The sequence below is a fragment of the Betta splendens genome, chromosome 12 (genome assembly GCF_900634795.4).
Source record: "Betta splendens chromosome 12, fBetSpl5.4, whole genome shotgun sequence".
Lineage (NCBI taxonomy): Eukaryota > Metazoa > Chordata > Actinopteri > Anabantiformes > Osphronemidae > Betta > Betta splendens.
Genome location: NC_040892.2, coordinates 3,161,192 through 3,186,866, shown reverse-complemented (window position 1 = coordinate 3,186,866; position 25,675 = coordinate 3,161,192). Strand labels below are relative to the sequence as shown.

At 42.7% G+C, this 25,675-nt stretch overlaps 3 protein-coding genes across 10 annotated transcripts; 2 read left to right on the top strand and 1 right to left on the bottom strand.

Moving 5' to 3' along the window:
- Positions 1–2,293, bottom strand: gpn3 (GPN-loop GTPase 3). Its single transcript, XM_029168602.3, has 8 exons — positions 2,056–2,293; positions 1,804–1,912; positions 1,395–1,562; positions 1,144–1,268; positions 918–1,033; positions 733–823; positions 524–652; positions 1–421 (listed from the first exon to the last, which is right to left on the bottom strand). Exons 1-8 carry the CDS (start codon positions 2,101–2,103, stop codon positions 356–358), a joined length of 852 nt encoding a protein of 283 aa, XP_029024435.1. The 5' UTR covers positions 2,104–2,293; the 3' UTR covers positions 1–355.
- Positions 2,294–2,482: 189 nt separating this feature from the next.
- On the top strand, positions 2,483–5,461 carry rnf170 (ring finger protein 170). 5 transcript variants are annotated; one of them, XM_029168606.3, is made up of 7 exons: positions 2,483–2,619; positions 3,297–3,460; positions 3,606–3,681; positions 3,841–3,955; positions 4,120–4,193; positions 4,478–4,609; positions 4,839–5,461. In XM_029168606.3, the coding sequence occupies exons 2-7, from the start codon at positions 3,321–3,323 to the stop codon at positions 5,106–5,108; spliced, it is 807 nt and encodes a 268-aa protein (XP_029024439.1). In that variant the 5' UTR covers positions 2,483–2,619; positions 3,297–3,320; the 3' UTR covers positions 5,109–5,461. The 5 variants fall into 5 exon arrangements, with proteins under 5 accessions (XP_029024439.1, XP_029024437.1, XP_029024438.1 ...); XM_029168604.2 differs by lacking the exon at positions 2,483–2,619 and adding an exon at positions 2,633–2,741; XM_029168605.2 differs by lacking the exon at positions 2,483–2,619 and adding an exon at positions 2,725–2,865.
- Positions 5,462–6,464: 1,003 nt separating this feature from the next.
- hook3 (hook microtubule-tethering protein 3) lies at positions 6,465–20,291 on the top strand. Of its 4 annotated transcripts, none has more exons than XM_055513302.1 (25): positions 6,465–6,660; positions 9,750–9,835; positions 9,948–10,020; positions 10,266–10,316; positions 10,413–10,545; positions 10,636–10,703; positions 10,861–10,923; positions 11,141–11,224; positions 11,684–11,746; positions 12,637–12,800; positions 12,906–13,046; positions 13,144–13,231; positions 13,339–13,452; positions 13,578–13,688; positions 13,832–13,916; positions 14,167–14,236; positions 14,630–14,770; positions 14,900–14,987; positions 15,476–15,510; positions 15,597–15,679; positions 15,806–15,906; positions 15,982–16,086; positions 16,177–16,248; positions 16,482–16,618; positions 17,804–20,291. In XM_055513302.1, exons 1-25 carry the CDS (start codon positions 6,604–6,606, stop codon positions 17,817–17,819), a joined length of 2,229 nt encoding a protein of 742 aa, XP_055369277.1. In that variant the 5' UTR covers positions 6,465–6,603; the 3' UTR covers positions 17,820–20,291. The 4 variants fall into 4 exon arrangements, with proteins under 4 accessions (XP_055369277.1, XP_055369278.1, XP_029024433.1 ...); XM_055513303.1 differs by having other exon boundaries at positions 16,790–20,291; XM_029168600.3 differs by lacking the exon at positions 11,684–11,746.
- Positions 20,292–25,675: the final 5,384 nt, after the last annotated feature.

Below are 25,675 nucleotides of genomic sequence, written 5' to 3'. Positions count from 1 at the left end.
TGGCGCTAACAACTTTTTATTTCACTTAATCAGCGGCAAGTTGTACTTTGTACTTTTTCTTTTTTTATTACAAAAATATAGCATAGCAATGTATTTATAACAATCCAGTCAATTTGAGTACTGTATTAAAATCTGCAAAAAATAAAAGGTTTATATCACTAGTTTTTCCAGTCACAAAAAAACTAAATAAATATACATAACAGATGATGTATAGGACATGTCTTTTTTTTTGTTTTTTAACAGATGTCCATGCAGTTTCATGACATTCTTTATGTGAACATAATATCATGCCTCTTGAATTTTAGCAATATCTCACAATCTTTTACCAACACAAAGTTTCATTTCTGAATATTCCTCAGCTGTCTGCTTTGCCTTGAAAGATTTCATCATAATTCAGACTGGCAGGGTCCTCGTCAACATCCTGTGTGTTAAAATGGGGGGGGGGGTAATGCTGTTAATGGTTTCAAAAGATAAAGTGATATTATACTGTTCAACGATACACAAGTGTGTTTTTATTTTTTACCTTTGGCTCCTTGACCTCCAGGTCCTCTCCGTACTGTATGGAGAAGTCAATGTTTTGTAGTACTATGTTAATACTCTCTTCATCCGTGCGGTCAAAAGGCAGGAATCTCACCATACTGTAATCATCTATCTGGATGCACACATGTACAATCTCAGTTCAGTGATTAGTTTTAAAACTTACTGCAGTATGAATTCAAGGGCTTCTCTTACAAGACCACAAATGGCTTTTGTCAGCTTCTTGAACTTTGTGCTTCTGATTGAGTTGTCGTCCATCATTGAATACATGTCTGGGTCCAGGTATCTACAAGTGTTACAGAAAGAAGGGAATAATTGCTGGAGAATTTTTGTGAAGCAAATACACGTAACACTCAGCACTGCATTCATAGGCAACTTACTTTTCTATTTCTTTCTTTGCTTTAGGACTGAGTAGGTCCATTTTTGTCATGATGTTTACTTGAGGAATTTCCAATGTCACCATGGCACTCAGGGCAGACATGACCCCTGAGATGAACTGCAGTTCAATCACAGGAAACAAGTGAGATTAGAGGTTAAGTGTTGTTACTACCATTCAGAATAGGCAAAAATATTGTGAATTAAACAAGTAAATTCAGTTGGCATTACCTTAAAAGACTCCACCATGAACTGTGAATCTACCAGGAAGACCCCACACACCCGGAACTCCCATTGCTGAAGCTGCTCCACAAGCTGCCTCATTATAGGCAGATGTGTGTAAAGTTCAATCTGACCTGAAAAAGAAAGACACTTATCTAAACTACAGATGTCACAGCTGTCAGTTGTCAAGGTCGTCAACCTTCACACAAACTGCACCAACTAGAGAAACGTAAACTCTCAGCATCCGGGAAGATGTTCACCTGGGCAGTCAAACAATATGTAGTCATCTTCTACGTGGCCCAAGCTTTCCTCCAACCAGTCAAAGTTGTTGGCAAAATACTCCATGCAGAACACCAGGCCTCCGTTAGGGCCAAATCTGAGCGATTCGTCCTCCATCACATCGTCCACCTGGATAAGCTCACGAATGTCTGCAGCCACAGAAACGATGACGAAGTCATGTGTGCCACGCAGGTAGAAGTAAGAAAAAGATATAGGAAATGAAATAGCAATTAACAAATGTTGCCACAATTCACCATCCCTCAAATAAAGAATAAAATAGATCCCACGTCTAACTTCCTACTAGGAGGACATGCTGCTTCCTTTATTACATATTCTGTATCACTATTATTCTTACGCAATAACTTGTTGTGACGTAAAAACACGTCGTACCTGCCATGACAGGGTAGTTAAAGTGCTCAGCTGCTGGGTCCAGATTGACGACCTGAACCGAGCGGTTTATGGCCTCTGAATGTTCGATCATGGTGGAGCAGTAGGTGCTCTGAAACGAAAATAAAACACAATCAATAAATTAAAGGCACGTGTTTCTGCAAAACAGCCCCATGCTTTAGCATAGGTTAGCCCGTTAGCAGCACAGGGCAGCCAGGCGTTTGTAACCGTATACCTGAATGGCGGATGACGTACCTTACCGCTGCCCGCCGGGCCCATCACCAGCTGCGCATAGCGCGGCATTCTGCCGAGGTGAGAAGTTGCAGTGATAAAATGAAGCCTTTGTATTTGCTAGCTGGAGCTAGCCAAATGTGTGTAGACCCTAATACACTGACACTTCTTCGTGTGTTCCAGGATAGTCACAATAAGTACTCGCTTCATTACCGCCACCTACCGCCGACAGAGTGAAGTAACATTTAAACAAACAAGAGAAAACAGCATATATGCTTCTATTCGATTTTTTTATATTCATTAAAATGGAAATGTGAGCTGTCAAAGCAATCGCAAAAAAATACACCTGGAAGAATCAATAAGCAGTGAGTACCACTGGAGGGCGCCAGTGCGCTTCATCTGATAAGGGAGGAATAAAAACAAAACGCAAAACTGATAAAACCAAGAAGCCAAATCGCTCAGGTTACTGAAAAAGAAACCAAGACGTCACTTGTCGGAACGACTTAACACGGCGTGTTATTCCTGGAAATGTCTCGGGATGTGAATCAACTTGGCAGCTGGAGCCTGTAAAGGGCGGACTTCCTGACGGTAGGTGCCAAATCCACACTGTAATAGATTGCGTCGTAGGTGGGTGGATAAAATTACGATTGTGCTCTTGCGCCACACTGTAACTCTTTGACTGCCGAGCGCTTGGTTGACCAGGCAGAGGGGTATTTATGTTTATGATTTACGAGACACTATGGTCCCGGTTGATGTCGGATTCAGAACACCAGCAACATGTCTTTGATCGGTGTTTAGCTCTAGCTACTGTCCCGCTGCAGCGGAACCGCCAGCGTATGTTAGCAACGTCAGTGCTTGTCATATACTGGTTCGCAGGGCATTATCACTAAGTTAGCTAGTCAAGGCTACTTATGCTAGCGGTTAACGCTAAACTCAGCTTGCAATGAAGTGACTACAAAGCTGTATGTACTCAACCCCGTCTCCCGATGCAATGTTACAATCAGCAACGTAAAAAACGACCACTGTGCATATTTCGTGATGTTGTTACCAGACTGGATTAGTAGTGTTACTTAGGAATATGAAGTTATTATTAGCAATGCTAGCTAACCTCTAGAGTGAATAAGCTAAGATAAGCTCAGAGTCATAGGCTCACAAATGTGAATAACTTGCAGAAACAAGCTGCGTTTATAGCTCAAGGCTAAAAATGACGCACGAATCCTTACTTTAAAGTTGCTGACAGGGTTTGACTCTGATCATGTTTTTAGTGTCGTAGGCTATGAGTGTGGGTGATGGAGGACAGCCAATGTGGGGACTTGGACTACCTGATCAAAGATGAGGACACACTCATTGAAGGTATCAGCAACCAGGTCCTGTTTGTTGTGGTCCTTAGTGTGGCATTCCTGGTCGGCCTCCTCACGCTGCTCTGTAGGTAAGAAGCACATCCACCAAGTTGCACCGCAGGGTGATGTTTGTTTGGAAAACATAGCGTCCTGTAGGTTTACATTGACATGAGCAAAGAACATAGGTTTTAATGACACCGATGCCACGTCTCTGTTGTGTTTAAACCCTTGCAGACAGGAGCAGCTGAACATCCACCCTGAGAATCAGGAGCATGTCCGAGCCGTGCGGCAGCAGCTACAAACGGAGCAGGTGCTGTGCACATTTCAAATCGTAGAATCTTATTATATGCCCATTTTACAGGAGTGAAGAAAGCATTCATATCAGTCTATTCTACAAATTATTGTGTATTATACTTAAAAACATTGTATACATTAATTCATTTGTATGTGTTGGATTGAATTCTTTCAGGATGAAAATCATCAGCCAGAAGCCAGGCAGCAGTATTACACAGACATGTCTTGTCCTGTGTGTTTACAGCAGGCTGTTCTGCCTGTGGAAACCAACTGTGGACACCTTTTCTGTGGTATGGTGACTTTATAGATATTAGTAAAACGCACCAAGCAAGACTATACTTTCTGCCTTACGTAACGTAGAGATGCAGCTTATTAAAGATACACGTTCTGCTACTCTAGTTGTGACTTGATCGTTGTGTGTTTTAAACTTAGTTCTGCATTTTTTTCTTCCCAGGCTCCTGCATTATAGCCTACTGGAGATATGGTACCTGGTTGGGTGCTATTAACTGCCCCATCTGCAGACAAATGGTAGCAATACAGATTTTTTAGAGACACATAAACATTAAGTAAACAAGTAATTTCCCTTAGGGGATCAATAAAGTATTTCTATTCTATTTCTATACTATTCTAAGAGAAACTTTCTCAACATGTGGTAGTTCTTCACCTGTTCCGTCTATCCTTATTGTCTTTATGACCCACTTACATGATATTATTGTTTCATATTTCAGATGCTTTTGTTATTACAGGTTTAAATCACTGTACTTTCCTTTTAGCAAAATACTTGTTGCGCCACGATGTGATTCTTTTCCCAGGTGACATTGCTCTTCCCACTGTTTCATGAGCACGCCGGTCCTCAGCAGGTCCAGGATGGCCAGGCAGAACCTCAGCTCATTTTAAGAGACATTAATGATTACAACCGCAGGTTCTCAGGCCAGCCAAGATCTGTGAGTACATCAAAGGCAGATCTTAATTTAAGCTGCAGTAGTTAAATGTGACCTCAGCCCACTTGCTATGCAGTATTTATAGTACAATATTCATTTGTGTCTTTCTACTCTGTAATTTTATAGAATTAGTAGTAAAAGATAAAAGTATAAAAATGCGATACTGACTTGTAATGGTACAGTTTGGTTGAATATATGTAGAATAATGATGACTTCTCCCCTGCATCTTCAGTACATGGACAGGCTGCGAGACGTGCCCACCCTGCTGCGTCATGCCTTCAGGGAGATGTTTTCTGTGGGTGGACTCTTCTGGATGTTCAGAATTCGAATACTTCTTTGCTTAATTGGGGCAATCACCTATCTGGCCTCCCCCCTGGATATCCTCCCAGAGGCGCTGTTTGGACTCCTGGGATTCATGGACGATTTCTTTGTAATCCTACTTCTTTTTGTGTACATATCTATTATGTACAGAGAGGTGGTTACACAGAGACTGAATGGCTAGAAGACATTCACTTGCTTATATAGCAGGGTCACAATGAAAGATGAGCTGGGCCTCAAATGGCTGAATAATTATCCAACAGACTGGTTTAGGTTAAGTCCAACACTGGAGAGGGATTTGAGATTGAGCTCTGACTCTTGACTCTGTAAATAGTTTTGTTTCAGGTTCAAAGATTGAATCTTTCATGGTTGAGGAAACAGCATAAGGAAGGATACATAGGAATGTGAAAATCTACTTTAAATCACACTCTGCTACAACAGTATTGCCAATGTAAATCATCATAATGGTGACAGTATTGTAAAATGATGTGAAATTGAATGTTTGGTCTTAATTATATGCATTTGATGTTAAAGGTCTGCTGGGTGTTGGTTGTCACTTGTCAGACAAAGGAGTGTCTTACTGTGACTAGTGCAGCCTGTTTGATCAGCTGTTTGAGTAACTCTTGACTATGCATATTCATTAAGGCAAAAAAAAACAGTTTCATACAGATGTGGGCTCATGAGATCTCAGCTTTGCTGTAAGCGTATGTAACATGGCTATGCAAAGGACGCATTTGATGCATACCGACCTTGCTTTGACTTTGTTACCTAAGAAATACAAATAGAAATTCCTAAAAAAAATAGTTAGTGCACTTTTAAAAGTAGAATAGACAAAACCTCTGCTCTGCTCTCTACTGAACGGTACTGAATTGAAAAAGGAAAACAACAATGGCATCAACCAAATTACTATTGCTAGTCAATAGTCACACTCTTCTACCTTTACATTACTGTGAGGCAATGTTTTGACTTTCAGGTTGAAACTGGCTGGTTTAAAGTGGAAGTTGAGGCTATGTATAACCTGAGTTAGCCTTCGGGGTCATGAGGGTTAGAACGGGAGGCATTGAGTCAACAATGAACTGTAAACTTGACTTGGTTTGACAGGTGAAGGCCAGTGGAAGACATCATCTACATCTAACCTCAAGGCGTGGCTCATGTCACGCTCTCGTGTTTCTTACTCTTCTTGCTGATTACGCAAAAGAAAACATGCTTCTACAGCTGAGGACCGATTAGCCGAGACTCTGAGTCAGTGCAGAGACGTAATCTGCCCTGGAGACAAGCACGTAAAGTCAAATATAAATGTATAGTATGATAAAAAGACTTGTCTGTTGCACATTGTGCGCAGGAGCGTCATATAATAGAAGAGTCCACCACTCAACCACAATAAAGCTGACCTAAGGCGCTTTATCCAGAGCAGACGTTTTTTTATATGGCACAATGAAAATTTTAGGGTTCTCTCTTGAGTTATTTTCTAAAATCGCCGGATTGCTCCTTTAAGCGCGCTGTAGACTCCGCCCATCCCGTTTTAGTCTGGTGGACGCCGGAGCGGCGAAGCAGCGAACCCGACTATTGGCCGACGGATTGCGAGGCAGACACCCACAGAGAGAGCTCGGCAGTGGAGGAAGCTGGCTGTTAACTTCGGGCTCCGTTCGCCACAATAAGTCCGCGTCGGCTAGGTAACAATGAGTACATCGGAGTCTCTGGATCGAATGGAGCTCTGCGAAAGCCTCTTGACATGGGTAGGTGATCGGACACGCAGCGTCGGGGCTCCTGGTGTCGGCGCCGGCGACGCTACATAGTGTAGCGCAGGGCTAATGCTAGGTCGGCGAGCTAACGGGATAACGTTAGCGGGCTGGGGGAATGACACGTTCGTACGCTGGTTACGTAGACAGGCCAGCTGTTTGCTTTAGCTGCTGATGTGGTGCCTGCTAGCCGCGCGCGAGCCTCCCGTCCCGGCCGGGAGTGTCACTTCGGTTCCACACAGCGCCGTGGTAACGGACTTTTAGCTAGCTCAACTCTCCCACCGCTCTGCCGTGTGTTGTGGCGTTAGCGGCGGATCCAACTGCAGAGAAAGTACCCTTGGTACCGTGCAGTGATTTTGCGCGAAGGTTATTTGTTCTCCGGGTGGAACCTATGACGCTGCCGACACGGTGTCTGCCTCGAGTCTGAATTCTTGTCATTGTTGCCCCGTGTATCATTACGTGTCTCCCTTCCGCGTTCCTGCATGTAAAAACGCACATTACAACCCAAATCTTTACAGTCAGATTTCAAAATAAAGCCCCCAACTGGCAACCGCCGTGTGGTGCGTGTTTCCATAGTTATTTTGCAGCTGTCTGGTTAAGGCTGGGATAAAGCTGCCCAAATGGAGCCGTGGAACCTTGACAGCCACCACGCGCCCATATTATGCTTATGGCAGTTTTTATGCAGCGGAGAACCTCGATGTCTGACTGAGCCCTACAGATGTTACTGATACCACATGTAGGTCACTCATCTTAAACAGAATTATGAATGGATTGGCTAAGATGGAGTATTAAGTGGCAGCAGTATGAGCGATGTCACATACATAGTCATGTGCTCATGCCTGGATTAGATTTGTCTCGCGAACAAGGAAAAGGAGCACTTTAAAATGTATGGCTTCAGTGCATAATCTGCCCATTCATATTACCATAGTTTGTTTCTTCAAAATCATTGATTGTAGTTGAGATGCTTTGCTGAGCAGTAGCTGCTCCACATAAGTTGCTGTGGAGCTACAGTTCTAAACATTGTGTTTTCCACGTGTATTGACTGTAATTAAGCATGTCTAACAGATGTGCTGTGTGAAAGATGAGTCAATATTAAAATAACAAGAATAGGGAGATATGGGAGGATATGCAGTGTGTACCTGCAGCTCTACTTCACTCATCTAACATCACAACCCAGTAATCAACATCAGGTCAGCTGTGATGTTAAGTATTTATTGTTTCAGACACTAGCGACATTCATTGAGTTCATGTGTAGCTCATTTTTTAGTCCCAGGGCTGCGACACAATCTTTTCCAAAGTTGGATTGTCTCCATTTCCACGTCTTTCCACAGAGCGGTAGGCGTGGATTTCCTTTTTACTCCCCTGTTTGTTTGAAATGTGAAACTGTTTGTATAATACATTAAAGGAAAACTTCACAGATTTTCAGTGGGGTTGACCAAAACAATCTTGGTAGTATTTAATAATGAAGGGACACTCAGATTCCTCCATATTATCTATGCAGAGAAATGATCATTTAAAGCACTAGTTGTAGTGTGTGAGCCCAAGGCAAAAAGGCCTCTGGCCTGTTTCAGAGGCATAAATGATAATTTCTCCGCATAGAAAATATGGAGCAATCTGAGTGTCCCTTCATTCTTAAATACTACCCCAGATCCTTTTGGTCAACCCCCATTTAAAATCAGTGAAGTTTTCCTTTAACTCGGGCTTATGTCACAATTTACAATTATAAACAAAGGGTGTCAGTGTGTTGTAGTGATTGTTTTCTCCCCACTGTAAATGTGGCAGTGCCCCTTAAGCTTGTTTCAGTGGAACTCGACTCTTTCTCATCTGTGAAGCAGATTCTGTGGATTACGACTGTGGAACAACACAAAGCGTGCTTAACTAGAATCCAGAGCTCACATGGCTTTTTGTTTCCACGTTAACCTTCCACATCAGGCACAAAACAGATCTGTGAGTGTGTAGTGGTGGACATTAGGACTGTGATGTTGTGGCTCATCCTATAGTTTCTTTCCTGCCAAGCTTTTCCTGCAAAGGGAAATGATGCAGACCAAGCATTGCTGTGGTGAAGCCTGTTCAGAATTATATGTCCCAATAGTCATCTACCGTGACATTTGACTTGTTTCAATTCCCTCTGACTTGTAGTTTGGTTAATGACACGCAGGTCTTTGGAATAAACTGTTTTCCTGCTGCTGTACATAATCTGTATGTCCATAACAAGGTTTTATCCTGTTTTCCATTATAGATTTAAGCTATGTCTAAGCTCTGCTAATAAGCATTTAACCAACTTTACAAGATAATGTTGCATCACAGAAAAGGGCTACAATGTTTTAAAAACTTCAGTAAAGGTGCAGCTTCATCTACTATGTCATTAATTATTTAGAACTTAATTTAGTATCCTGTGCGGTTCTGTTTCCCTTCAATGTGACATGTGCCGTGTCTCATGCTGTGAATAGTGTCGGATGTCTTGTTTACAGACATGACCGGAGGAACTTATTCAGGCTGACACATTTAGTTAGGAGAGTTCACCACAGTCGTGCATTTTGACAGAAGTTACTGCAAACACATGAGTTAGTCAGGTAGCCAGGTTTGTTGTCATGATACCCAGCGACATAAATGTAAAATAAGAAGGAAGGAAGGATCTGCAGCCACATTTTTCTTATCCAACTGCTGCCTTGTGTTTTTTTTCTGCCTTCGGCATGAAAAAAAATCCTCTTCTGTCTGGGCAACAGACCAGAGGAATATTACGAAAGTTAAAAAGAAAAAGTGGTAACAGCGAAGGGAGAAAACGGATTTGGAAATCTGAAAATAGTGACAGAAATGATGTCACTCATGATGACAAGTAACGCTGAGAAACCTTTCAACAGTATGTGCCTCAGCTTCCTATTGAAAGTTTTCTGTAGCATGTCCCATAGTGATCCACCAGAGGAAGAATGTACCATCTACGTGTCAGATTTCTGACCTGACAAGCGAGTACTTTAATGCAGGAGAAGAGTCAGGTGTTAAAGTTGTGGAATATGTGATCAGGTGTTAAACGTGTGCGTTGAGTGATGTTGTTCCTTTCACTCATGGTGTGTGTCTGTGATGTTTAGATCCAGACGTTTGGAGTGGAGGCTCCATGCAAGACGGTAGAAGACTTGACGAGTGGGGTTGTCATGGCCCAAGCTCTACAGAAAATGTAAGTTGTCCTTACGGTACTTTTACCTGAATGGTTGATATTAATTGTGCTGTGCTTATTAACAAAAGTAACTCCACGCTTTCACTTCCTCTTGTTTTGTCTGTTTTTTTAGAGATATAGTCTATTTCAGTGACACTTGGATTAGTAGAATCAAGCCAGAGGTTGGGGACAACTGGAGATTAAAGGTGAGGATCATCAATTAATTGCTTAATTGAATAAGGAAGTTTGTTTTAGCCCATTGGCTTATGTGACAGCTTACTTCCCCCAAGTGTAAATAAATGTCTTGATCCAGTGCTTGCTGGCATGCCCATAAAGTAAAATACATGTTTATTATGAGTAATCATTAATGGAATGTTAAAATGTGGATTACATTTTTTATATGTTTTTTTACAGTATTGGCAACATTTGCATAATTTATTTCTTGTTTCAGGTCAGCAATCTAAAGAAAATTTTGAAAGGCATCCTTGACTATAACCAAGAGGTAAGACCAGCCCATTGTAAGAACATATAACATAAAAATAACATAAATAAATAAATCCTTACTTTGATTGTTATACAATCTTTTGCCCTTTTCCAGATTCTAGGCCAGCACATCAATGACTTCACGCTACCAGACGTTAACCTTATTGGAGAACACTCGGACGCAGCTGAGCTGGGGAGGATGCTGCAGCTTATACTGGGATGTGCCGTCAACTGTGAACAGAAACAAGGTGCATTTCACACACTCATGATTGGGAAATTGATCCAAAAAAAATAAACATTGCTCTTTAATACACAATCAACTGTTCTGTATCCTCCAGAATACATCCAGACCATAATGATGATGGAGGAATCGGTGCAACATGTCGTTATGACTGCGATCCAAGAGGTGCTTCACTTCATTTCATCAATGATAATTATCCCTGCTTTGCTGTTTTTGTCAGGATAGAATTCAGCCAGATTCTTTCTTTTTATCAGGGATAATTTGGGTTTTCTAGTAGCAGCTGTAGGTCCCAGTGTTAACCTCCCAGTGTGTGTTTCTGCAGCTGATGAGTAAAGAGACCCCAGTGACGGGAGGAAGTGACTCGTATGTGGATCTGGACAGACAGGTATAGAGACGTTTGTCAACTGTTCTATCACAATCTTTGGACTCCACCAGCAAAACAGCTCGCAAACATAAAACACGTCATCTCACACTATTGTTACTGTCCACAAACTGCCTCAAAAAGCTCCAGACATTTGTTTTGTTTAGTTGGGGGCTCTAAATGCGTGTCTCTCAAACATCAAATCTGGTTTATGAATTGGTTGTGTTGTTTCTGTTTTCAGCTGAAGAAGACAGTGGAGGAGCTGAACGATGCTTTAGCTACAAAGGAAGAGATCGCTCAGCGATGCCGTGAGCTTGACATGCAGGTTGGCTTCACACACTAATAATCCCCCTACGTTCACCGCAAGTGGGTTTATGCACGAGTTACAGGCCTCTACCTGCTGTCACTCACTCCATGGCACCTTGGCAAAGCCTGTTTGCAACTCTTCAGTGACGCGTGATGCAGTCCTGATAATAATGTTTGGGTCTGAGGTGCTATTGATGCTATATTCTTTGCCATACTCTCATAATAATATTAATATTATTAATTCCTGAGACCAAACAAAAGATCCCAAGGAAATGTTTTATGGCAGCAGCTTCTTCTTTGCCCTATTGCAACATAACTTTATAAAATTGTAGCCTTGAACACATCTTTAAGTAAATCTTTATAAACTAGAACAGTATTTCTGCCAATGGTAAAAATAGAGCTGTAATTTAAAGGCTTACTTGCTCTCCGCTGACTCCTATTCTCTGACTGTTATAATACTTTGTGCCTTGCTTTGAAGGCCCTCCATGTCCAGGAGGACCGTGATAGACTGAGGTTAGAGTTTAATGAGCTAGAAGAGAGGGTAAATCCAAATCTTCCTTTCTTTCTGTCTCTCTCTTCTGTAACTGTCGTGTGCCGTGTCTAATACTACTGGATCTCTTTTCAGTCTGCTTGCACCAGCATTCCCCCTTTGGAATCCAGATTTACCCTCGCCTGATTGTGTGTGCATGCGTGTGTACACGTTGGTGCACAAATGTTTGTGCACACGTATACACGTGGTCCACCCGGGGCACACCAGCCACAACTATGGTCTTGTGTGGTTGTGTCAGATGTCCCCCTTCACTTTTAACCTCCTGCCTTATTACTTTGTTGTGTTTCATGCTTCCCACAGCTTTATTTTAGGATGATAGTAGGAATTAGTCGTTAATCTTAGTCTTTTAAATAATAAATAAATAAAGAATACAAGCCACAAACGTCTGGAATGGAATATATAGTCGGAGTTTAATATTTCAGCTTAACATCCTAGCGTATTAAGTCCTACTTTTAATAACCATCCTGAAATGTGTGTATTTTCTGTTTACACAAACACTAGGTTGACACATTTGTCGTGTTATTAGTTTCTCGTTACTACATCAGAATAAAACCCAGCAGCTTCTGCTTTGCTTTTGTGTGGAATTGGATTCCGTGTCTACCACAGTGAGAAGACAAACCAAATGGAGCCCTCTTTGTTGGTTTGCCTTTTTGAAACACGTTTGGTTTGTGTCCGTGTGCTTTGTTACAAATAAATGCTGCAGTCATTGTCAATAACCTGTTGAATTAAATGCTGTTTAAGAAGATTTTCCTGCTATGTTTAATCTGTTATTCCTTCTCTGTTCCCCTTTTCTGTTAACATTTATTCCATCTCCTCCATCACTTTTCTCTCCTTCTCCCATATTTCCTTTCTTTCTCGCCACTTGCCACCGTTCCACACAGGTTGCAGCGCTGCAAGAGGAGAAGAGCAGTTTGCTAGCAGAAAACCAGGTCATGATGGAGAGACTCAACCAGTCTGACTCCATAGAGGACATAAACAGCCCTGCCGGACGCAGGCATCTCCAGCTGCAGACACAGCTGGAGCAACTACAGGAGGAAACGTTCAGGTTGGAAGCACATGGTTTAGATGGTTATTATTTTGCTTTAATAAAAGTTAAAGTTGTTTAAAAATGGATTGAAATATACAACTTTATTTCTAATTCTTTTTTTAGGTTGGAGGCAGCAAAAGATGACTACCGAATCCGGTGCGAGGAGCTTGAAAAGGAACTCTTGGATGTAAAGTCACAGAATGAAGAGCTCACATCTCTGGCGGATGAAGCCCAGTCTCTGAAGGATGAGATGGATGTTCTCAGGTAACCGTAAACGCAAAAGAAAACAGGAGCCAAATCCAAGTTTATGTTATATGAAGTGATGATTTTAAAAAGAACCTGCCTGTTGGTTTCCTTCCAGGCATTCCTCAGATAAAGTGTCAAAGCTGGAGGCCACAGTGGAACACTACAAAAAGAAACTGGAGGACATGGGGCTCCTGAGGAGACAGGTAGACTCTTTATTTGTTTTAGTGTTTACGAAAAGTGCTGAACCCGGTACCTGGCATGTGAGAAGAGTTCCGCCACACTAAGCTTACATTTCTGTTTTCTTTTCCAGAATAAGCTCATGGAGGAGAAGAACACAGTATTGATGCAGACCAACGTTAGTTTGGAAGAAGATCTACGAAAGGCCAACGCTGCCAAGGCCCAGTTGGAGACGTACAAAAGACAGGTACACGACGGAGCAGCCGGAGCAAAACATTATTATTATTATTAATATTTTTTGTTTGTTTTTCTTCACTTTCAGTCTAAGATTAAGTGTTTGTTGTGTCTGTATCATCTCTGTTTTGTTCATAGGTGGTTGAGCTGCAGAACAGGCTGTCGGAGGAGTCTAAAAAAGCCGACAAGATGGAGTTTGAGTACAAACGTGTCAAAGAGAAAGTGGACTCTCTGCAAAAGGAAAAAGATGTGAGTATCAGACATTTGGTCAACTGTGCTGCTTTCCTGACAGTAAAAACGATAAATATCACATCGCACATGTTCCCAGCCCTTTTATATTGTTGTTTCCTGTTCTGTTTTACTAATTTACACTTTTGTGTCCGTATTCTTAGCGTATGCGGACGGAGAGGGACTCTCTGAAGGAGACCATTGAGGAGCTGCATTGTGTTCAAGCTCAGGAGGGACAACTCACATCAGGTAAGATAAGGGTAGTTGTGTTGTTTCTTTTCAGAGATAATCAAAATGAGCTAACGTCTGTATATGAATCAGACTTTGAATCTAGACAGAGTGAATGAAATCTCAGCTCATCCTGCGTGAAGTCAAAGCTGTGTCTCTGTCAGAGAGCCCAACCACCAACTCTGAGAACTAAACTGTCCATGTCAGTAATGTGCTTATCAAGCTTAAATATTGACCCTATAATTATGGTTCTGTCTGTCTGTTTGCTCAGGTCTTTTCCCCTTAGCGAGCAACGACGGCTCTGATTCGCTTGCTGCTGAGATCACCACTCCAGAGATTCGGTACGACTCCGCGTGCCCGTGTGTGTGCATGCATGTATTATGTCTGCTCACTTTGCAGTCTGATAGTTTCTAGCTTTCTCCTCCTGTTTCTGTGGATTGGTCTTTGGAGAGCCGTCTCTCCTGCAACTTATGTAACAGTTGAGAGTGAGTTGCGTCAGCCTGAGCGCTGCCTTCCAACAGGCCTATGTTTCCTGCTGGCAGCTTAAAGTGCTGCAGTAAGGTGGAATGTTGTTAACACTTGTGAATGTGGATTTACATTTTAAATCTTAATTCTCTAAAGCAACTTATTTAAACAGAGAATGTTACTTCAGTTAACCCTATCCCGATCACTCAACACTAGCTAAATTTAAGGAAATTGAATTTAAAATGTACTTTTTTTCTTTGTTTTTACAGAGAACATTTGATTCGCCTTCAACATGAGAACAAGATGTTGAAGTTGGCCCAGGAGGGATCCGACAATGAGAAGATTGCACTGTTGCAGAGTTTACTGGAGGATGCCAATAGGAGGAAAAGTGAACTGGAGACAGAGAACAGGTGAGTTCACTGCGGTCGTGTGTTTTCCTGTGTTGGGTCAGTTTCCATTTTCGTGTGTCTGTGTCTGTGTGTGTCTTTGAGTGTGTGAAGTTGAAGTTCCCTGCCTCATTCAATGCTCCTGTTACCTAGGTTAATCAATCAGCGCCTGATGGAGGAGCAGAGTCAGGTAGAGGAGCTACAGAAGAATCTTCAAGAACAGGGCTCCAAAGCAGATGATGTAAGTCATGAAGACTATTCACATCTGACAAATCTTTGATTCATATCGGTCACTAAATCCCTTGTTCTTCTTAAATAATGCTCACACCTGTCAGACTATTGTAAGTATACCAGTGTTCCTTTGTAGACAACTGTGTAACAACTCAGCAATAGAAGAATGGAAAACATTTTAGGGTTGTGTTGTGGATGTTAGAGGCCTTTATGAAACTTCTCAATTTGAGTTGTTACACACAAGCTGCTGCTGTAGCTTTTGTAAATGTTGAGATTTAGCAGGTAAACTGTTCATTTGTTAGAAGTAGAGAAGCATAGTAAGTCACGCCGCTTCATGACATTATTATTAATTGTAGTATTAATTGTTCTGTGTTTTGCTTAGTAGTTTGATTAAACCTATGTGAAGATATAAATACTGCACATTTCTGCTTTAACATTATTTTATTTGGGGAAACCATAGAAGGTTTGTTAAACTAAATCCTAATTTGTCTTTTTCAGTCTTCCATCCTGAAGAAGAAATATGAAGAGCACATGTATGTAAATCACTAAGGGACCAAGAAATAACAACAACACATTTATTTCCACAAAGCACTTGACATTTTCCTTTTGTTTTCTTAAGGGAGAAACTTCAAGAGTTAAACATCGAGTTATTGAAGAAAAATGCTTTAATTGATGAGATGGAGCCTAAATACAGCAACACATGTGAGTTTGTAGCCATGTTCTTTCACTTTTAAAGTGCACTTGTAATTTGTTTGTGTATTTGTCTTTGGTCATTTAAGAGCATAGCATAGAATAGGAGGGTTTCAAATTGTTATTGTTCCTCCTCAGGCCAACGAGTGGAGGAGCTGGAAGAGGCCCTGAAGAAGAAAGACGATGACATGAAACAGATGGAGGAGAGATATAAGAAATACCTGGAGAAAGCCAAGAGTGTGAGTGTTGTTTTGAAGCACAGATGGATCAACTTGCTTTAAGTACCGGTTAGTCAACGCATGTGTTCCCTGCAGGTGATCCGGACACTGGATCCTAAGCAGAACCAGGGTTCGGGTCCAGAGGTCCAGGCGCTAAAGAACCAGCTCCAGGAGAAGGAGCGGATGTTACACTCGCTAGAGGTAATCAGGCCTTCAGTTTAGAGGAAAATAATTTAAACAATAGTGAAAATTTATAGGTTTCTTACATTGCTTATGTTTTTGTGTTGTTAGAAAGAGATGGACAAAACAAAGACGCAGAGAGATTACGAGGAGAAACTGATTGTGTCCGCCTGGTACAATATGGTAAGAAGGACACGGCCTGAAAGCATCAACTGAAGCTCTGCAAAACAGATAAATTGTTTATTATTTCGCTAATTGTGTTTAAATAAAGCTGATGTCCACAAGTCATGCACTCCGGCTCCGTAGCCAGTAGAGGGCAGCAGAGACTACTCTATGAAATTGCCACGTCTCAGGTATAAAGATTGGTGGAGTGGATCTTTAATTCTCCCCTGCTGTTTCCCTGTGTCCTCTCTCAGGGCATGTCTCTGCAGAAGAAGGCGGCCGAGGACCGGCTCGCCAACACCGGGCCGGGTCAGTCCTTCCTGGCTCGGCAGAGACAAGCCACCAACACGCGCCGCACCTACCCCGGCCACGTCCAGCAAGCTACCGCCAGGTAGATGGCAGCAGGGCAGAAAGGGGCAGTGGCAGGCTTCCGCACAGGGCCCTGAACTCAGACGCAGCACACGTGCCTTTCTGAGGCACATTATTTCCATTCATTTCTAATGGAAAGTTCTTGTTTTCCTGCATTCTCCATGTTGATTCACCTTTTTTTCTTCTCGATCAGATCCATGAGGTAGAGATGCCAGGCAAGACAGCCCAAACTCTTGCACCACTTGTTTCTTCCTGGCTAAGCATTTTTTTACCCTGACTCCTCTGATGATTTCTTTTAATAGGGTCTGACTAATCACTCCAAAAGCAAACATTTGCTTCCCCCTTCCCCTTTTAACCACTGACCTTCCTGAACCTGTACCCTGTGGCATGTTTTTTGCCAGACAGGTAGTCTGGATTTTGCGAGGCAGAGAAGAGCAGCATCTTCAGCTGCTCAGTCTGTTGAATGCAGTATTCATGCACATCTCTACCTGTTATTATATTCAAGTCTTGCTTTTTTTCTTCTTCTTTTTTTTGGAGTTGACAGATTTTTCGTCCCGTATCTGTTTCACTGGAAACAGATTTTCTGTCCTGATTATTTGTCTTAATTCTTGTATAGCTTTAAGTGGGTTATCGGCAAGTTTCAGTTACACGTGTCTGTGTTTCTGTTGTTTATTTGGGGACCGTTTGCAGTGTCCTTGTTTTATAGTGTCCATCTGAACCATAGGAAGATGAGTAGTCCTCATACGTGGTCGTGTTGCTTGCTAAACGAATGTGCTCTAATAGGACAGCAATATTTATAAATGGTATTTTACCTGGAAAAAAAAGATTTTTTAAGAGCCACTTTTAGGCAAAGGAGATGGTAATGTCTACCATCACTCACCCAGCTGTCTCAGACAAAACCCCATGTGCCATAGTGTTAAATGTACTGTATGAATTACTGTTGTGGGTCATTTTATCATGGCAGCACTGTCAGTTCCCCGTCCCACACTAAGCAGAAGATAAATTATTCCTACTTTAATAGGAATCTGTTAACTAGCATTGCAGTAAACCAAGTACTGTCCCTGTCCATTCAGGAATCTCAAGCTTCCTTTAACCCATTGCGTTCGTCCTCTAACATGATGATACCTCTTTGTTTGTCTCAGGGTCAGAGCCTTAAGCTAACCTGCCCTCTCGTCTGACCATTATCTTTTTTTCCCTCCTCCAACAGCAATGTCCCTGCATGACTCTCCCAGCAGTGGTCTGGCCGGGCCAAGGCTGAGGCGCTCCATGCATGAACTGCCTGCCTGCCTACTGTTTGCATGACTTTGCATTGGCTCGAGCCTGCAAATAACCAGCGCACCCAGCCGCCGCATGAGCACTAACAACCCTCTGCAGTGTCGTGCATTGTGACCTCCAGACGAGCCCGAGGAGGAATGAGCTCGGAAAAAGAAAACCCTCGCTCTCTTTCCCCCACTTAAACTCTTTCCCACCCTCTCGGCTCCTTAATCCTTTTGTTTTAATGCTCTTTGTTACCCTGTCATCTGTCCTCCATTTCTCCTCCCTTTGTCTTCATGGACATGCCTGCCTGTGCTTCCATGCATTAATTGTGTTACTGTTGAACCTTAACTGTTACAAATACCGGGACACAGGCAGAACTTTGCAGTATAGTCAACCTATGATGCCTGCAGTCCCTGTGTACAACTTGACCTCGCTGGGCTATTTCAGGATGCATTAATGACGTATTTCCACGCCAGTTTTTATTTACTGTGTTGGTAAGAACTGGCATCAAAGTGAGAAATTATGCAAGAGGTGTCGTCTGCAAATCAGCCGGCAAAACAGAAAAACAGAAGCATCGGTTCCCGTTTTGAACTCCAGTGTTTACCTCCTGCGGTGGCGCTGTCCAGCCTGTCCTCACGTTCCTAGACGGCTTCTTTTAACCAAGTATTATGGAGCACAGTGAGTTTTAGCAGATGAACAGCTGGAGAGGCGTCGCAGTGTTTGGCCGTAGGTTTTTAGGTCGATTTGCAGTAGCAGCATAGGATGACAAGTATTTGAAATAAATATCATCTGTTACAAATGTGCATTCATGCAGGACAGAAGCCCTTTTTAAGCCTAATCTAGATGTCTCCCTATTTAATATACATTTGTGGCATCAGCTGTGTTGTATTTGATTGCTATCTTATTCAGACTATTGAGGGAGTACACTATAGCACACGATGAAGTACTTTAACCATGCTAGTTCAAGTAACAGGGACCTAGTTTACTGTGCAGGCTGTGTAGCTTTTATAATACATGTCTTATTCACATTTTATTTCCAGAGGATATTAAAAGGATGTTTACAAAAAAGGTCACATTTTAACCTGGGAGTATATGTATATTATTGACATACCTAACTACATGAGAGATGATTGAATCCTCCAATCTAGTGCCTTTTGTATAATGTAGTTTAAAGGCACATTAATGTTATTAATAGACATGATGTCTGAGATGTTGAACTTCTTTCATGAAGTGTTTTGTGTTGAAAGGCTTAATGAGGGCTTTTGTTCTGTTTTTAACCTGTATTACTTTTAATTATTATATCGTCTATCTTTGGTTTAATTCATGTTCTGCGTTTTTATGTTAACAGCTTATTTATTCTTTTGCCACTTGTACAGCAGTGTTACATTTTTTGTAGTATTCCATCATCATCATCTACTACGAAGGATGTGATGTTTCCAGACAGCGTCAACATCCTAATTAATGCTTGTCTTACTCAACGAAAGGAGAGACAGTGTTTCGGTTGAACAATAATGACACAAAGCTTGTTCTGTGTAAACAGGAGACGAGTGCAAGATTACATTCACCTCCAGGGTGAAAAAAACAAACAGTACTGAGATACCTGCATGTCAACAGTGAACATCTTCTGATAAGCAGTTCAACAGTAACGTGAATATGCTGTGACCCTAGTGTGATTATTACCAGTGTTTAAAATGACAGTAGCTGCTGTCGGTCTGACTTTACAGCATAAACCCGACTTTAACAAAGAACAGAATGAGCGGTCAGACTTCCTGGTTGGGTATCGTGTATATTTCACCTCCAGATGTGAGCGATAAAGTTTCATTTTGTGGAATAAGTAAAGCGGTGGCATCCTGTGTCCAGTTCTTTACTTGTTTTTAGCTTTTGTTGTGAACCACCTGCCGTTAGCACCTCCAGTCTGACCTGAGTTACATTACCTGGTTGGGTTTGATAAGAAATCTGTAAGTAATGGAACACATCCATAGAGCAAGAAAGTCTAAAATAAGTCAGTTTGACCCTTTTTCAGGTTTTAATAATTGTCATTTTGATAAAGAAGGAAAGAATGGCACGAGGCTGTTCCTTTTAGAATCCATAAGCTGATGAGAGCCTAATGTTACTGACTGCGGACTGCACTGTGAGCGAGCGACTAAAGGGACGAACACACGGCTGTTGACGGCGCAGAATCTGTGACGTGTGCAGTGTTTGCAGTATTTTCTACTCATCAGAAATCTTTTTCTTTCACTCGTTGAAGTAGCAACTACCTTCCATTTGCCAAGTTTTCTACCGCTTGTATACAAACACACTATGTATATAGTTTATGTGACGCTAGAGGAAGAGTCACTTAAGGTCATTTAGGAGTGAGAGCATTCAGTCTATGATGAAGTGCTTCCTACGCTGCAGGACGTGGACGTGACGTTGTAAATAAAGCTTGTATAAAACAGGCTGCTGGTCGATTTTGTCATTTTTACATTATTAAAACGTATTAGAAGCATTTGTTTATAATAAACACACTAGTTTGAGAAATACGTTATGACTGTTTAAACCTGAATACAAAATCAGGCTTTAAATGAAATAATGAAGACGAGTGAATGTCTAAACCACATTCATGCCACCTTAGGAAAAAGGACCACCTCGGACGGCAAAGGAAGCAAAGACTTTAATTTTTAGTGTCTGAGTTGCACGGACGTCTCAGCCTGGGAAAGAAAAGTGTGGATGTCCCTCAAGGCTGTGGACACAGGAACTTCCCAGTATCGGTGTCCCGGCCTTTGTTTCCGTCCACCCTCAGCCTTTAGGTGCTTCCTCCTGACATGTCACAGCGGAGGCGTCCCGCTTCAGGTTACTCCCTGACGTCCATCAGATGGGCCTGAGCCGAACCTTATACCTCCCCGTGCGACTACGGCTTCTGCTGTAGCTGCGAGCTGTAGCCTCGCTTCATTGCTTGAGAGCTAATTGCCATCCACCTCCGTTTTTTTTGTCATATGTCTTTCAGCTTCAAACAATCAGACGAGGAAAATGAGGTTGAGGAAAGTCAGCGAGAAAATAAAACACCTCCGCAGACACCGTGAGTCATGAACTATAAGAAATAGGGGTGGACTCGATTCCACCACTGTGTCTTTCATTCCTCCACTTTGATTTGAAACATGATCACATCGTGACAAATCCATTATTATTCACATTCCAATGTAACTGACCCAGAAATTAATCTTTATAAGAAAACAGTGAAAAGCTCTACAGCTGCCGCGCGCTTTTAGTTGGATGCAGAGTGAAATAGAACCAGAACCAGAACCAGAACCGTTATAAACTCAGGATGTGTTGAACTGCTAGCTGTCAGGATAAGGTGCTGCCATTGTCCACTATTCATGTGCAGAACTTTTGCTCTCACCATGTTGAAATGAAGTAAATGTTAGAGTAGGAGCATTGTTTAATACCCAAAGAAAACGTCATTGATCCCAGCTGTTCCGCTTTTTGTCAACAGTTTCTCAGCATTGAAGTAATTATGGAAAAAATCACAGCAAACGAGAGCTGTCATTTCCCAAATGAAAGAGCCTGTTCTTATTTCTGCGCTTGGCTGACACCGCGGACTTCATGACGCTTTTGATTTACATTTCAATCACAGTGAGAGTGGTGGAAGGGGCTCCAGGCCTGATAACACAAGGCTCCTATTGATGCTCACACTTTACCAGACACACAGGTCGGGCGGTGTTTCTGGGTTGGAGGCCGGCAGATTCTCGACCCGGGGGTCTGAACACGCGCACACCCTGTCGTATCACGTGGGGCTTCGCACCCTCAGCCAGCACACGGGCCTCTCCACCGTTACTCTGTATGTTTGGCACGACTTCAATGAGACGCAGATGAGATGGAAACGGGAAGGAGCGAAGCGGAGTGCCGCATCAGTTTGCATTGACCCCGGTGAGCAGAGTCCTGAGCAAACACTTTGACTGAGAGCGCTGAACGTCTACGCACATAAAATGCCTCTGAAGATACAGACACCATCAAATGAAATGGAAAAATGCTTTTGTTGCAAGCGGAAAAAGGCTGAAACTGCTTCTTATGTACGTCTGATATCAAATGTAATAAAAGGATTTCAGATTTTCCATAAGTTGAGACAGAGACCGTGGTGCAGGGACTCCCCAAACCAAGACACAGTCATGGAAAGTTGTTCCATGCTGCCACATCCTGACACGTCGGTTTGGAAGAAACTAAGTTCGGTTAAAAATCTTCATGACGCTGACACAAACACAACTTTCTGTAGTTACATATATAACGGCAACCAAACAATAGTTTGTTAAAACATTACGTAGGCACAAGAAAATGTCTGTGGAAGGTGAGGAGACGGAGAAAAGAGAAAACAACAACAACAACGACAACGACAACGACAACAACAACAACAACAACAACAACAACAACAACAACAACAACAACAACAACAACAACAACAACAACAACAACAACAACAACAACAACAACAACAACAACAACAACAACAACAACAACAGCAAAACTATACAGTCAGAGGCATAAAAAGCAGAAAGAAGGGGAAAACATAAACACTAATAAACCCTAGATTTCAATATAATACTAGCTACACTTCATGTATTTGTTCTGCATTTTCCCACTACTAATAACTGCACAGCACACAGTAACTCCATGGGTTCGAGGCGTAGCCACCTTTGTACCCAGGGAAGCTCTCGCCTTCACACACGCTGGGCAGAAAATGCAGACTGCAGGATGAACGTCTGCGTGATCTCCGCGGCGTTGGAGCCAGACTGAGTCACAGCAGGCGCCGCGACCGCTAAATCAAAGGGCCGCTTGAAAAGCCGCATTCCTTCACACAGTTCCATCCTCCGCGTCTCCCTCGCTGCACTGATCCCGACGCCGGCGCTGCCGCTGACCCACACTCCGCCCCTTTCCAGTCCGTGACGGAGATCAGGCCTAATGGAAGACGAGTGCCAGCCAGTGAAGTCGGGCCTGACTGTGGACAGGTGTCTGTTGGAGGCTGTGGGTGAACGTGAGACGGAGAAAGGCTCCACTGAGCAACTGCAGCTGATTTATGAGCCTGCGACAGCCCGAGTGAGTCATTATGTAGGTTCTATTTCTTTTCACACGTACAGTTGATCTCCTCCCCACTCATTTATTGTTGGGCCGTTAGTTTTCACTGACAGGCGCGATAATTGGAATTGTATGGACAAAGACATCATTGAGACGTTCCCTTAGAACCGTTCCGAGGTTGTGTTGTGCCTCTGACTGCTCACGCGCTTTCGACTGTCGTCTTTGGAACGGACGCTCGGTGCAGTGGCCAAACTGAAGCTCAACCCCCTCGAAGCTCCAGGGTCAGCGCTGGTCAAGCTTCGCAGCCCACCCACAGAACTGCATTGATCATGTGATACACACGGGTGCCTAATGCTTTTACGTAGAGCAGGACCTTGTTAAAGTCAGGGAATGTTTTTTTTTTAGATAATGCACCACTGACGACTACAGATGAAGGGGAGTCATGTTTTATTCTACTGTGGCACTTTAGTTATAAAATTTGATAATAATATTTAATTAGTTATGGTGAGACTAAAGATTTACACTTACACAGAATGGAGAAAGCCTATTTTCTAAATAGATCAGCTGACATATGTTTACTTTGGAATGTCCCATAATTTAAATCCTTGAGAAGCAATAAGCATTAAAAATAATTTAGCTGGTATTTTACTGTGAAACCAGCCACTCCCGTAAGTGTAAGAGACAGTGAGTGAAAAACTGACTGATGAGCGTTGTTTCCTTTCCAATAAAGGATGAATGAAAGTGTTTTGTTTTCAAGGAGCTGAAACTACAGTCCAGCTAAAAAAAATAAGGCAGAAGACGACTCTGACTGAACCATGGGTGAATAAAATAATGGAAAAATTCACATATGTGCCAGTAATCTGAAAAAAAAAAAGAAATACCCTGAACCTGGAGACATAAACTCTGCTGAGGCACTAATGCAGAACAGATGATTTCCTTTTAGTATCATCCTTATCACACCAAGTTGTTATGTTCATGCAGCAGACTGTTAAGATTTAGAAATGCTTTTGTGCCTAGAAAATGATCAAGCACACATTTAGCTGTCAAAATTAGAGTCAAGATCAACAGTAGGAACTGCCAGCTTTTATTCTGAAGGCTCCTGGCAGCGATAGACAACTCAGGCACTGCTGGAAGCATCATCATAAAAACTAATGATGTGAAAACAGAAACGCTGCATGTAGAGAGAGCGTCTCAGTGGAGCAGGCTGGAAGTCCAGGGTGGAGCTGGAAGGAGAGCTTATTTTTCATTTAGCACTGACTGTGTTGGCAAAAATGAATTAATCAGAGTTGACCTTTGACCCCCGCTTGTATTCACTAGCTAAAACTGCACAGGAAACTTTGGCCACACTCAAAGTCCTTCGACCCTCATTGCGAATAAGGTGCGGCGGCCTCGTTTTTGGCTGCTCGGCTCCAGACCGCGAGCACCGGCGGAACCCTGCCCTCCGGTTCTAGTAAACTCTGTGGCTTCTGCGTGTCTGGCCACGGAGCCGCCGCTACGCCCCGGGTTCCCGTAAGCGCTTTATGCCGTGAACACCATTTTTGCTTTGATGCTGTGACTCAGCGCGCCGTCACACAACCACTTCCCCCCCAACTAGCCGTGCAGTCATGCCTGTTCTGGCCTGCGTGTCGTTTGCCATTAATGTCACGTTGGCTTTTGAAGCGTGAAACCGTGCGCGTTTACTAGAACCAGATAACTGAACGTGTTGTGAATATGAAAAACAACAATCATGTGGTTTTTGTGCGGACGCTCCGGGCATCAAAGCTGCTGAAGGGAAGTTTTCCGGACAGTGTGTTTGCTTCTAATGGGAGGGCCCAGATTAGAATGGATAGGATTACAGTAAGAGACATGAAACCATCATTTTCACACATATTTTCTATAAAACCACAGTAGGGACAATATCCGATGAAATCCACCACAAGGTTGTGTTTTGTCACCTGCCTGACAAACACACCAAGTTTTTTAATCCAGTAGTGTACAACTAGTTTTAATTATAGGCAGCTTCTTAAAACTTGAACTAAAACTATTAAAAATCATGCAGCTGTGATGCTAAACCAACATCCACAGCGATGGAAGCGCATCGGACACGATCGGAACTCCGCCTCCCAGTCCTCATAAGATGAAACACATGTGGCCATGTGTCAATACGGTGAAATCCTTTTGAAGGTTTCTCCAAAGAGGCTGAGCGTCGCTTACTCCGTTCCTGTTTGATCCTCGCAGACGTGCTGGCTTTATAGTGTAAATGTACAGATGGTGGTATCAGTACTGACAAGGTCCACGGGCTTCAAACGGGCTTTGTTTTACACTGGCATTTAGGTAAAGTAACGCAGGCATTGATTTGCCTGTACGGGAAGCGACGTGTACGGTTGCGGGTTCAAAAACACGCAGCAGTGGTTTGCTGCGGCGCCGAGGTCGTGACTCCCAGGTTCCATCCTGCTCCCGTGCTCGGTTCCACTGAAGGACTGAATTATGTGCTTTTGGCTGTGCAGCACTGAAAAGCAGTGCGTGATGGATGGGCAGCTAACAGGTCTCACCCCCCAACATACCTGACCAGGCGGAACTAAAGGGGGCGATGTGTGTTCAGGCGTGTGTGCGTGAACACCTGCATTCGCTTTGACATGCTGGCATTTAAAGTTTAAAGAAAAGCTCATATGATCTGGTTTAACATTTCTACATCTCTTTCCCTATAGTTTTCCTTTTGCATCCGTTGGCTCTGATTTTTTTTTAAAATCCAACTTGGCTCTGAATGACCTGCTGCAGCAGTAACAGTGTGGATACA

What these genes read in the sequence shown, in the direction of transcription:
- gpn3 (XM_029168602.3), bottom strand. Translation starts at nt 2,103, where the DNA reads ATGCCGCGCTATGCGCAGCTGGTGATGGGCCCGGCGGGCAGCGGTAAG. An exon ending in CATATTGTTTGACTGCCCAG is followed by an intron (nt 1,269 to 1,394) that starts GTGAACATCTTC and finishes TTTCTTTTTCAG; the next exon opens with GTCAGATTGAACTTTACACA. An exon ending in TGGAGGTCAAGGAGCCAAAG is followed by an intron (nt 422 to 523) that starts GTAAAAAATAAA and finishes TTTAACACACAG; the next exon opens with GATGTTGACGAGGACCCTGC.
- rnf170 (XM_029168606.3), top strand. Translation starts at nt 3,321, where the DNA reads ATGGAGGACAGCCAATGTGGGGACTTGGACTACCTGATCAAAGATGAG. An exon ending in CTCCTCACGCTGCTCTGTAG is followed by an intron (nt 3,461 to 3,605) that starts GTAAGAAGCACA and finishes AAACCCTTGCAG; the next exon opens with ACAGGAGCAGCTGAACATCC. An exon ending in TCTCAGGCCAGCCAAGATCT is followed by an intron (nt 4,610 to 4,838) that starts GTGAGTACATCA and finishes CTGCATCTTCAG; the next exon opens with TACATGGACAGGCTGCGAGA.
- hook3 (XM_055513302.1), top strand. Translation starts at nt 6,604, where the DNA reads ATGAGTACATCGGAGTCTCTGGATCGAATGGAGCTCTGCGAAAGCCTC. An exon ending in CTACAGGAGGAAACGTTCAG is followed by an intron (nt 12,801 to 12,905) that starts GTTGGAAGCACA and finishes TTCTTTTTTTAG; the next exon opens with GTTGGAGGCAGCAAAAGATG. An exon ending in GATGAGATGGATGTTCTCAG is followed by an intron (nt 13,047 to 13,143) that starts GTAACCGTAAAC and finishes GTTTCCTTCCAG; the next exon opens with GCATTCCTCAGATAAAGTGT.